Genomic DNA, 12500 nt, shown 5'->3' with positions numbered 1-12500 from the left:
CAGTCACTTCCACAACGGGGTCACTTCCACTTTTTCATGTTACCCGGACGGAGCGATGCCCAGCACGATATGGCCACCCCATCCCCTCTCCGTACTTCATCCAGCGTGCTTTGTATTTTGTCTGCTGATCCGCAATTTCGATTCAAGATGAGGCAAGCCGACTGATAAAACGGGCGGCAGATTGCATTGCGCGCCACGGCAGGCGACCTACTTTCGGTACGGAGCGCCAAAGAACGCCCCCTCGGCATTGTTAGATCGGGTAAAGGTGAAGAGAGGTTTGCCGGCGCTTGCTCGCGATCGAGATCGAGTTTGATGATTAGCGATAGTCTGTTTTTTTTTTACGAAAGACCTATCGAGCCACGGAGTATCCTAGTTTATACCATTTCGTGATCCATTTTGTATTCAATAAATATATGAAGAATAGCACTTCACAAGTAGAAACAGAATAACGGCAGAACTGCACCATAAATATCTGGAAAATCGTGCGACGGTTTCTCGGTTCAGCGTTCAACGATCTTGCGCAGCTTGCTGCTACGATTCTGAGGCTCTGACCTGGCACGTTCGTCCCTAGTTTAGTAGCCTACGGCCGGTTTGAAGCGGAGTATACTTTGACATTTGCTTTGACGCTTCGTCAGCTAAGCGTAGCCATCGAGCACGCCGCCACGCTAGAAGCTAACCCATTTAACAGGAACTGGCTCCTGTACCAGCGGCCGACGACGACGGCAATGGCCGCGGCAAACAGCTGGCCAAATATTCAGGGCACGTAAAACCCGATCCACAGCACGACCCGCGCACATCGGCAGGAGAAGGCCGGTAAGCCGGCAAAGACTCAATTAGTAACATTAACCTATATCCAAGCGACGCATACTTGCTCCAGGAGCGCAGTCGCCACAGCCTCTCTTCGAGCGTGAAGCAAAGAAATCTCGGTGAACCGAACACACACACACATACTCTCTCAGGAAGGAGGGGGTCTATCATCTGCGTGTTTCAGAGTGGGTAGAGTATAGTCCTGGGAGTTACGGGGCGCTTAGAGTTTCGTTTTCACCCCGAGCTGGAAACCCCGGACGGACACTCCGGAGAGCAAAAGAGTCGCAGCAGATCCCCGAGGTTAAAGGTTCTCTGGGTTAAGCTCAAGAAACATGGACTCCTGCAAACGCAAGACGCAGCAAGACCTTCGGCGACTGAGCTGAGGAACAAGCGAAATCGAGGTCGAAGCAGAGTGCATCTCATTATGCTACCGCGACCAGAATGGCCTCCTGCTGCTGCTGCTGCTGCTGCTACTGCTGTTACTGCTGTTAGTGCTATTACTGCTGCTCGACGCTTCGACGCCATTTGTTCTGTGGTTGTTGTTGTTGTTGGTGGTGGTGGCCCCAAGGCAGCAGCAGGCCTTGGGATCATCTTCTCGCTTGTTTTGCTTTCTAGTCCAGTGTTCGCATCGCGAGTGCCTACACCACCGCCGACCAGGCACCGCAGTAGAAGCAATGTCGAAACTATTAATCAACGTCTAACAACATGGCACTTCCTTACCTCTCACCCACCGGAGAGGGTGAACATGAACCAAGCACGATTTCACGCTTCGATCAGCGGACAAGGGAGGGTATGGAAAGGGAAGTGGAGCTGCTGCCCGGTCCATCACAAACCATTCCATCAACGTGTACGTCAACGACGACGAAAACTTGAGCTCCAAAAAGCTTGCTCTTCCTCCCGGAAGGATGTTTGCCATGCGGGATGGGATGGAGGGCAAGATGGATGCTCGCGACCAGTTCGAGGTGTTCGCGTCGGGACGATATGGTGTCGGCCGCCGCGCACTGTGGGGTGCTACTCCGAATGGTAACCCCAATGGATGCATAATTTATGGGTCCATTGTATCGGGTTCGCCACCGTGGCTCTCACGGTCCCGTCATCCCGTTCTTCGCGCTCCGGACCGCGAGAGCTCCTCTAGAGCGGTGGACCACTCTGCCGGTAGCACCTCATTTTACAGAAATTGGTGCACCACGACCGGCGGGAAGGGCACAGTAATCGCGCACAGCTCGCATCATTGTCTATCGCCATCGTAGTGAGCCAGGGGATGGTGGTTTGCAGGAGTACTACAACCACACACACACACACTCGCGCGTGTGTCTACTACGATCGTGTTTAGCGCAAAAAAATGAATCCATCTAAGAAGGTTGCTGCTGCCTCTGCTGCTGCTGGTTGATGCAATCTTGTTACTCATCATTCATCTCTTCCAGACAAGCAGATCTTGCACGAAGCCGCTGTTCCTGCTGTTCCTGCTGGTGCGCCGGATGGTGCATACAACATATGGCCATTGTTTTAGCCTGCCACGCATAAGAGCTCTGTATTGTTCAATCACGGTACATATTTTATGCTGTGGGATGATTCCGCTCATTATCTTGTCTGATGGACGACTGACACCGCCTTATGCATGTCGTCCAGCGTTTGCAATAAATTAGAGACAAAAAAAACGATCATGATTATGCTCCCGCTAGACAACTTACTGCTGGCTAGACTCTCCACAACACAGAGAGAGAGAGAGCGTCCATGTTGGAGGGCTGCTCTTTGAAAAAAATCTTTTAAAGATCGATCGAAACACCCCGCTCTACGTCTGTGCGTTAATGGAGCGTTGAACTTGATATGCAAAACACACTCAAGATAAGCGAGTCTTTGATTTGACGCGACTTTCACCTAGAGAGTAACTTTGCGCGATATCTCCGATTCGAATTGCGGCCACAATCAAAAGGGCCACCCCAAAAATCATCGAATAATGAGCTCATCCAGTGCGAACCTTTATGTGTCCATGAGGTCGGCTAATGAGGGAGTGGTCCCAACGCCGCGTGATAATGGTGATAATTTCACTGCTGGCCGGGTGTGGTGGTATACATTAAAGCCATCACCACGACGATGCTCGACGCTTCTGCAATTAATTACCGTGCGCGGCCTCTGACTGACGCCGGCTGGCCATGGCAATGGATGGCGGACGTTGTCAACCTGGCCAAGCCTAGCGCCCAAAGCACCACCACACTCTACACCACAATTGATAAATAATGCAGCGAACGACGGATGCGACGGCCGGAACGATCGCGCGCAGTCACGAGGTTTCCGCTGGCAAGGCATAGAAGAAGACAAACCACGGTGGCGGTGCAACTGTTACAGGCTACCCAGGGGCAGGGCCGTCTCTCCCGTCTCTCTAGCGGCTCTAATGACTGTTATAATGCTGCAGAGAGCATCAGAATTCATCACCAGTTTGGTCGCCGGAGCCACACGACGCGCAACGACGACACGACACAACCACCGATGCAACCTTGGACACGATCGCATTTCCCGTCGTCCCGCGATCGCGGTTACGGTGCAGCAGCTACACTGTCGGCAAGTTGTGGTGCAGTGAGCGCAGTGTGGCAGGCAGGTGATCACTTCCGACCTAATTCATTTTCAGCTGACAGCCGCTGACCAGGCATTGGGGCGCGCCAGCTACAAACTGTGACAATCTCCCTCAGGAATCAGGCAGCGTGCCGGGTTGACCAACGCCGCATATCCGCGCACGATGACCCCAATCCGGTCGCGTGCAGCTTGTACGATTCACACCTTCCGATCAGTCGTTGCTGAATACACGCACCCCATTGCATGGTTTTGTTTGTTTGTTAAAGAGCACACAAAAATGGTCCCATTCTAAACCATCCTGTTTATCTGGATGAAGATCAGTGATCATCACCTCTTGCTCTTGCTCCACGGTGTGCCCGGTTTGTTGCTCCAATTTCAACCCCTGGCTTGGACCTTGGTTTGCCTGGGGGCCTCGAAAGAGACGACGATGCAGTGGGTGTGACAACAAACCGGAGAGTGGAGCCCGAGGCATGCAGTGGGCCATAATTAATTGATATATTATTTCTACCAAACACGCGTCCCCGAGAGATTGGTTTGTCATGTAGGCTGGTCGGTAGGTAGGTAGGATCCAGTGGACCTCGCCCCTCCGGGCATTGGCGTCCACAGCCCCTTTCTCGTGATTCGGATGAAATAGGATCAAGTCGAGTAGTGGGGCCGAGGTGCCGTTAGAAAGTGGTCTGGTATCGGTCTTGGGGGGGAAAGACACGATGTGTCATGATGCATTTGTTGTGCATCGTTCCAGTTCCTTCAAGTGTATTAATCAACGGTCAAACACCCAAATCTGTGCCAACGCACACACACACACAAACGGAGACCGGTGTTTGATCGTCGATCGTGGCTCAACGTCGGATTAGCTGAACCCGGTATCGGTCATGCCATGGCATGCTATGTGCGTCGTCGTGCACCGTACGGTGTCGCATCTCTCGCTGCCATCTATTTACCCATGAGCGGATTCGTGTCACATGCGATGGTCACACACTGGGGTACACAGGTCCGAACGGACAGCTCGTTTGCGCTTTCGGTCGCGAATCCATAACGCCACACGGTGCCCCTCCCAGATCGTGGTATCCCGTTTTGCGTGCCAAAGACGCGCGTGTGTGTGCGACCAGTTTCAGGACGGCGAACCGGAGTTGCCAACCGGTTCCACCGTTGACTGCAGAACCACATCCGATCCGATACAGCGAGCCTGCTCCCTGGATCCATCTTCTTGTTGAATTTTAATTAAAAACCATCCCCAGAGGAACCCGGATCGCTTGCTGGCACCACCAGGCACAGGGTGGTGACCATAATGGATGGTAATGGATGTGCAATCGTCGGTCGTTCACAACCAGAGAGAGAGACAGAGAGAGAGATCGGGAACATGCATACACCGAGTTCGTGTGATTTGCTGCTAAATTCACGCCAAACGGTTGGCATGCGATCGGTCGGACGATCATGATGACACACTCCAACGGTCCATGAACACGCGCCACTCGCACACCACCCCCAGCGGGAATATCTCTATCTGGCACCCGGTGCCAGGGTGGACCAGCATACCGCGAAATGGCTTTCCAGTCAATCTGCCGCTGACGAGCACACATTCCACAGTTTCCCCGGACGGACTGGTTAATCGGATGTTCCGCTACACGACGCTCTAGGCAGAGGGTCAGTGAGAAGGTGGAGACAGAGACGGGCAGTTGAGCAACAGCAATTCTTGCAGAAGGCCGGACAAAGGAACCCGGACCTTTTGTGCGTCTTGTGCGGGACGGCGCTATTGGTTGCCGACCCTGGCCCGGGAAAACCCTAAAATGAAACACCAAATTGTAGCATGATCGTGATCATGATCCGGCTCATTTTCACTGTTTCAGCGGCACTGTGGCCGCGGCTTGAACAGAAAAGGTCACGTTTCATTCGTTCATTTACCTTGGCAGACCAAGGGGCTTAACCCCCTTTACTGCCCCCCCCCCCCCCCCCCCCCCCCGTTGGTATGTTCTCACACACGTGTTACAAATGAGGCGCGCAAGCGCAAGGTGGGCGAAAGCAATGGCAGACAAGAAGACAAGAGTCGGCCGACTGCTGCCACTGCTGCAGCAAATACGTTGAACTTGATCCATGTTCGCATCCTCGGTCGAGCGGTTCGCCATGAAGATTCAGTTCCGGTCGTTGGCTAGAAGCCGATAGAAGCTTGTTCTATGTTTCTCGACGGATTTTTCCTTTTTTTTTTTGCTTTGCTTTGCTTTGCTTTCGGCGCTGCGAAACTCTTCCACCTTCTGCGCGGATGCCGAACTCCGATCAGCTCGGTTGATCATACCAACCGGGGTCCTGGAGCGAGGGAAGGGGGGTGTATGATGCGCCGATGATGAAAGCTTCAAACACACACTCGCTGAGGCTTGATTTGATGATTGAGACGCGCAGCGCAAACGGACGGACGGAGGACGACTTGCGGTGCGTCTGTGGCGCAGATCATGTACCGAGGGGCCAGGCCACACGCTCTGCGCGTGTGTGTAGTAACATTATGCTCGCCGAGTTTATTGCTTCAGTGCGCCGCCGCTCTGGCAGCAGACGGGCAGTTGTTTATGGCCACCACGGAATGATGATGATTCCGACATGCTTCAAGGTTCTTGCACTCCACAACATGTCGAATGGGTTCGCGAAAGCGACCATGAGTTATGCCCAAACCACATATTCACGGAAAGCATACATACTTTATGGGGATTCTTTGAATATTTTCACGGAAAATTCATGACAATCCATCTTTTGCATGGAAACCAAAGCTTCAATCCTTCGCTATGGTTACTGTGATTAAATGGAGAGAGCATAGAGTAGCCTGGCATTAACACCAGGGTATAGCAACCACCGACTGTTTGGCCTCACGTTTCAATGGATCTTCCGATGATCGGTCATCGAACGAATGGCCATCGGGGCCAAGTCCGTTATTTGTCTGTTTGTTTCGCCAACATTTGCATTTCTCAACAGCCACCCATACGCTGTTGACCAATATTCAGGTTAGCGAACACATACACACACACACACACGCACAGAAAAGGAGACCATGTGCGAACCACGCAAAACTGTCACATTTGTCGCATCCGAGCGTCGCACCATTCCCGTAAGATCCATTTCTCCATTCCATTTCAGAAGAAGGCGTACAAATTCCCATTTCCACGCCACTTCCACAGATGGGAAGCTGTGCTGCCAAAGAAGGGGAAAAAAAACACCACAGAACGGGTCCCGGTAAACGCGGCGAAATGAGGTCCCATTAGGGAAGATTTCGGGGATTAAATGCGGCCAACCGAACCGGTATCTTGCTTCGATTTTCGTCGATTTTAATTATAAAAAAAACGGCAGAGGATGACTGGAACATTAGCAGCAGCATCAACAGCTGAACGGAAGGCCAAATCATCTCATTCCGTCCGTCCGTCCGTCTGTCGTCCATCAATCCGTCAGTCCGGAGCGGTGCTCCGGATGCCACAAGGGCAGCAGCACACGAGGCAGGAAGTCTTCAAAAGACCGATCATTGCAGATCACGTTTTACGCCACTAGCGACCAGAGCAAGATGAAGATGAGACGGCTGCTGATGATGCTGCTGCTGCTGCTGCTGAACGGTCAGTAACATGGCGAATGAGCGTACCAAAACAGCAAAATTACGTCCAGCAGTCGAGGGATCGCCCGTACCCGCCGGGAGCGGCCGCAGCGACCAAGAATGTCGATGAACGACAACTACCAGATCGTTTACCGTTCGGCCATCGTTCGGCCATCGGGCGGTTGGGAAGAAGGTGGAGAGTAAGGTTAATCAGAAAACGGATTTTAATCAACGGACGCCGCGCGCGCATACACCGGGGCCAACCTCGAAACAACAACAAGCCTCTCATCACCCAACGGGAGGGATCCACGGCCACAGTTTAGTCACACGGCGTTGGTCGCCAATTTGTCGCCAGCGGCCGCAGTGAGTGGAGTGGAGGAGTTTATCCGTAAAAATCGAAAAAAACAAAAACCATGATGCAGCACTATCTGCTGCTGCTGCTGCTGCTGTTGTTGCTGCACAAACACCGGGCACCCCGTGTGTTGTTCTCCTTTCTTTGGTAACGCACCTCTTTTGCTGCTCTGTTTGGTTGACGACTCTTGCGGCATCTGAGGGGGGAAGGGGGGTGGGGGGGCTTCAAGATTCCAGCATCAATCGGTTGGTGGAGTATCGGCCCGTTTCATGCGTTTTGCTATGGCTGCCAGCAGCATCCAGTACCAGTACAGGACTACCACCATTCACCGTTACGGTCATGCTGCTCCAAGGAAGGAGCAACTTGCTTGACCATGAAGAGCGTAGCGCCAAAAGCACCCCCCTCCCATCATTACTAGATCACTAATTCAATTTTCTATTTTAGGGTCAGCTCTGTGTGTTGAAACCTGAGATCACTCTTGGGACATGTGAGTTTGTCAGTAGCGGCCCTCCCGGGGAGGAGGATACAATACACAAGAATATATATATATAAAAAAACAGATAGTGAACGACACCTCCGGTGAGGCGGTGACTGTAAACTAATAACTGTAAACTGTCACACTTATGGATCAGTTTATCATCCTGTGCTGCTGTCACTGGAACATAAGAAGACGGCGTGTCGTGTTCCGGCTTTCTGGCTTACTTTCGGGTCCGAAGGGAAGGGTACAAAAGAAGGACTGTGGCAGCGTGACAGAACTATGTTGGGGGATGGCTACATGGCTGACGGCTTCACTAATTGCAGATAATTGTATCTGACCCACAGCGAAACGGGGATTGCTGTTGTTTTTTTTCTTCTGTTGTGTCGACTCCTCGACGACGTCCGTCGAATGACTTATGCTCATGAGATATTATGAAACGCGTCACGCGTGCAGGTGGTGCATGCATGTCAAAGTTAAGATTCCTCGAAGACAAGTGCCTGCCAGCAGACCCTACCTGGCGCACTTCTTGCTACACGATCGTTATCTGCTTCTGCTTCTTCCTCTTCTTCTTGTGGCACACACTCACATACGTGGGCGCGGCAAAAAAGGGCAAAGAATTCAATTTTCTTCATGCGTGTCGAATGCCAAACGTGCCAGCCAGCTAGCCAAATCCCGTTGTCTGATGAATGATCGCGAGAAGATCATCTTCATCGTTTCGAAGGTGTTTTCGGAAGGGAAACAACAGACATGCGCAACGCATAATGTTCTTACCGTAAACACCAAGGCGCCCAACCTACATCTTACAGACCCCTTCCTGTACAGTTCGTTGTTCAAAGGGCCCACAGCTTGGCCCATCATGAAAAGGCATGGGGTACCTACACATCACTCCTATGCCCCTTCATGTGAACCCTCTGCTCATCGCTTCTCGTCTCGTGAAAGCATATATTCTCAATTTTCGAGTTGAATGGGGGTTCTTTCACTTCAAGCGGAAAATAATTTGCATGTACTTTCCAGCCGCTGCCCAGCCCAGGACGGCGTGGAAAATGTTTAGAAAAGCTGCAGAGGTGCATGCTACGCTGAGTTAACACAAGGCCTATGCCCTGCACAAGACAGAGAGAGCGAGAGAGAGAGCCCCAGTCCGGAGAAAGGCATTACCAATCCGTTTATTCTGTGCTTTCCGTTCGGAACGGCCTGGCAATTGCCTCAGCGACTGGCGCTCGCTGCGGTTTGCCCTGGGGGGGTTAACTTGAGCTTCTTCCTTCCTGCCTTAGCCTCAAACCGCTCGGCAGCGGCGCGCAATTACGCAATTTGTCCTGTAGATGGCACACCGATGGCGTGCGGTCGTCGTTTTCACATGTTCGCCAAAGCAACATGTATTCTGCGTTCTGGTTACCTTCATTCGCACACAGAGAATACTGCTTAACCATTAAAGCTATATATGCAAAAATGTAACTGCGCACCACCATCATGCCAATGCCAGAGAAGTCATTACTCATGTTCATGCGTACACTTCATGCGGCAGCGTCGTCCATGGCCGAGATTGTGGATCATTTGGAGGTTGTAATTGCGTGCGAAAAGAGAGTAATCTAGTAGCTTTCTTCTCGGGACAACATTATGCATTATTGCTATGCAACCCCGGTGCTGTGGCGTTCGCGTGACCTCCGCGAGACTAAATTCTGATGATAGCATACAGCTATATGGCCTGTGGCGCGGGATTCGCGGGATCGTGTTGCACGAAAGCAGCATCGAGCATCTCCAGGGTCTATCCAGGTTACTCGGATTCGTCTTCAATTTCGCCAAAAAGACGAAGAAGAAGTGCTAGTGCCCTATCCCCGCGTGTGGTGCAATTGGTTTGCTAACAATGCTTGTTGGCGTAATTGACGTAACCCAAATCTCGTCTCCTGCCCCGCCCTGCCTGCTGTGCCACACTGTTACACGAGGTCTGCACGAGGTCTAGTGTGAAGGGGGTTCATGGAAACAAAAAATGAAAAATCGATGCTGTGCAGAACGGGAAAACGGGCACACACACACACAACACGCAGGAAGAGATTGCCCCCTCGGGTCCGTTAATGTGATCGAGTTGCGAACCAAACAAAACACTACACCATCGCCCATCAAACATATGCTGCCATATGGGTGCACGACTGACTTAACCGACGATTGGTATTTGAATTTACAATTGCGATTGGTTGAAAACACGCCAACGGGGGGAAAAAATATCAGGAAATGATCGTTTAACCGGGCACCCAAATTTCCTCCGGTTTCTTTTATTTCAAGCTCCACATACGGTACGGTCGTCGGTTCACCCAAAAATAGCCGTTCTTTAGTAGCTCCCCTGGGTTGGCATGAACCGCTCATCTAGTCTGCCCCGATCCGTTAGTGTTAGCACAATGCATAATTACGACAAATTATTTCCACCGCCAACTTTGCTCCGAATTGCTTAGAATATCGGTTTCGCCCTCTGCATCAGGCAACGGTCGGTGAAGACGAAAACAATGGAGGCCATGAAATGGAATGCGTTCGAATTCCGTGGAGTGCCGGCCCCGCTCCGTACGTACGCTCCGGCATGAACGGTACGATTATTGCTTCAAGGTGCTCTTGATGTTGGTTGGAATTTGGCTTGGTTAATGCGAACATTCTATTGCTTTATTAAACACCCAGTATGCAATCGGTTGAAAGCGTTGGAAATTACTCCCTCACTAACATTCAAATTGTTTGAAATAGAAAAGTATGCATACCATTAAAAGAAACTAGCAACATACTGTTGAGCTTTATGCTTTCTTTAATATTGTGGATCTTGTAAGGTTTTTGTACCATTTTCAAATGCCGTGCATGTGACGTGAAAATACGTTCTCTGTACCTCTTAGCAGCAGCTCGAGGGCTTGTACAAGCGTATCCAGAGCCCTGTGAACCCTATGAACTCTGGAACCGAGTGAAGCACCTGTGCATCAGCACGAGGGAGTTGACGGTAGCATGGAAAACCCGTTGGTTGGTCGGAGCATTAATGAGCTGGAAAACATCGCTCCAGAGCCCTAAGGCATTCCAATTTTGGGCAACTGAATAAAGGCATGTTAACGATTCTCCCGTATTACAGCAGCTACTTCTTCAACCCCAGAACCACCTTCAGCGTGGTGAGAGAAGATAAAGCCATGGCCACACAGCCACGGCAAAGGTCACACGCCAAGAGGTTTTGCTTTGGGGCGAAGAGTGAAACGAATATCTGATTAATTCCATCTGAGAGAACGGACAAGCCACAAAAAGAACAGACGCCCATCGTGCGTTAGCTCATTGTTCAGCGCTAATTGTGACACAGTCGAGCCGCGGGCTCCCGGGCCCTTTGTAGCTGTGTTGGTGTATTCAGAACACTGAACACCTTTTCCGGTTCCCCGGTACTTCCGAATCCCAGAGCGTAGAAGAAGCAGCGCGGCCAACGACCATCCGCACGGTCGGTGCGCGGTACAATGTGCGTTGTGATGATGTGAACATTTCAATCTCATTCTAGTCCGGGAAAATTCGGATTGAAACCGCCAAAGGGTTAATTAATGCGGAGCTGCTTAAAGCTTATCTAAACGGAAATTATACGGACTTTTTATGCTCCCCGCGCGAGGTGTTATCAGTAGCAGTTTCGGTAAATGCTTTATCTTTTTTTTTGGTGATGAGTGAGACGGACATTGCTCAGCGAAAAGAAGCTAATAACGGTCGAAAAGTGAATAAAAAGTTTCTGTACTTTACTTAAGGCTTTGTTAATTTTCTTCTATTTCTGCTTTACGTCTGTAACGCTGAACCGTTACGACCGCTCTATCAAATTGATGAATCTGAAAATCAAAGACAATGATTTGCTGGAACCAGCCAATTGGCTCGCTCGCTCCAGGGCATCACGCGACGCATTTCCCATTAAAGGAGGGAAAGGCCCATTTCTATTCTCAGCCACGGCTGCGGCTTTTTTGACACACACAGGCCGATAGGCGACGATAGGAAGCTAACCGGGTACCTACTTACCAAAATCTTGAGTGTCCTCTTGACCGGAAACCAACCGCACCGCACTGAGCAGTAAACTGAACAGCGTGACGCTAACGACCCAGGCGTTCCATCGTGATCCTCTCCGGCGGAACCACTCACTGCTTTTCCACGCCCGATGCTGCTTCGATGGAGCGAACAACATTTCAGGAACAACGAGAACAACTCCACAAAAGGCGCACCAGCTTCTCAAGCACCACCGTCACCACCGAGCTACTTGAACTCGGCAAGATCTGTGTCAATTGGGCACTCCCGTTGAGGGTATTACAGATGAACTTTATTTCTTTCTTATCGCACGTTCATTGCTACAAAACGGAAAAGAACATATAGAAACGGCTCGAGATCACTTGGAACTTGGATGGAACAAAACGAAACAGAAACTCAATACAGTTCGGTTTGCATCGGTCGGCACAGTAGCGCACACCCCCCCCCCCCCCCCCCCCCAACAAAAAAACCGGACGCAACGCCTTACAATTGGAAAATGATCATAATTCGTTCGTTTCTAAATCAATCGAAAACAAACTGAATAACCTGTTTGCACCGCTTGCGGGGAGCACTGTAATCACAACCGGATATCGATCGGAAAAGAAAATCGGATTCGATCCACCTGAGCCAGCTCTGAGAGAAAGAAAGGAGAAGGAGTCTCTGTTGATTGAGCTTCCGTTTCTGTTCAGTTCGTCACACACAACACCGCTGCCTTGCCCCGGCTCGAA

The 12500-nt window shown here is 51.0% G+C and overlaps 1 protein-coding gene across 1 annotated transcript in view; it reads right to left on the bottom strand.

Moving 5' to 3' along the window:
- LOC125959611 (uncharacterized) overlaps positions 1 to 11932 on the bottom strand; it is a 15056-nt gene extending 3124 nt beyond the window's left edge. Inside the window, exon 1 of the mRNA XM_049692437.1 lies at positions 11770 to 11932. Within this exon, the coding sequence (XP_049548394.1) occupies positions 11770 to 11932 (163 nt within the window). The remainder of the gene's footprint in view (positions 1 to 11769) is intronic.
- Positions 11933 to 12500: the final 568 nt, after the last annotated feature.

Source organism: Anopheles darlingi, chromosome 2 (assembly GCF_943734745.1).
Source record: "Anopheles darlingi chromosome 2, idAnoDarlMG_H_01, whole genome shotgun sequence".
Classification (NCBI taxonomy): Eukaryota; Metazoa; Arthropoda; class Insecta; order Diptera; family Culicidae; genus Anopheles; species Anopheles darlingi.
Note: the sequence above shows the minus strand (reverse complement) of the source record. Positions and strands in the feature narration are given on the sequence as shown.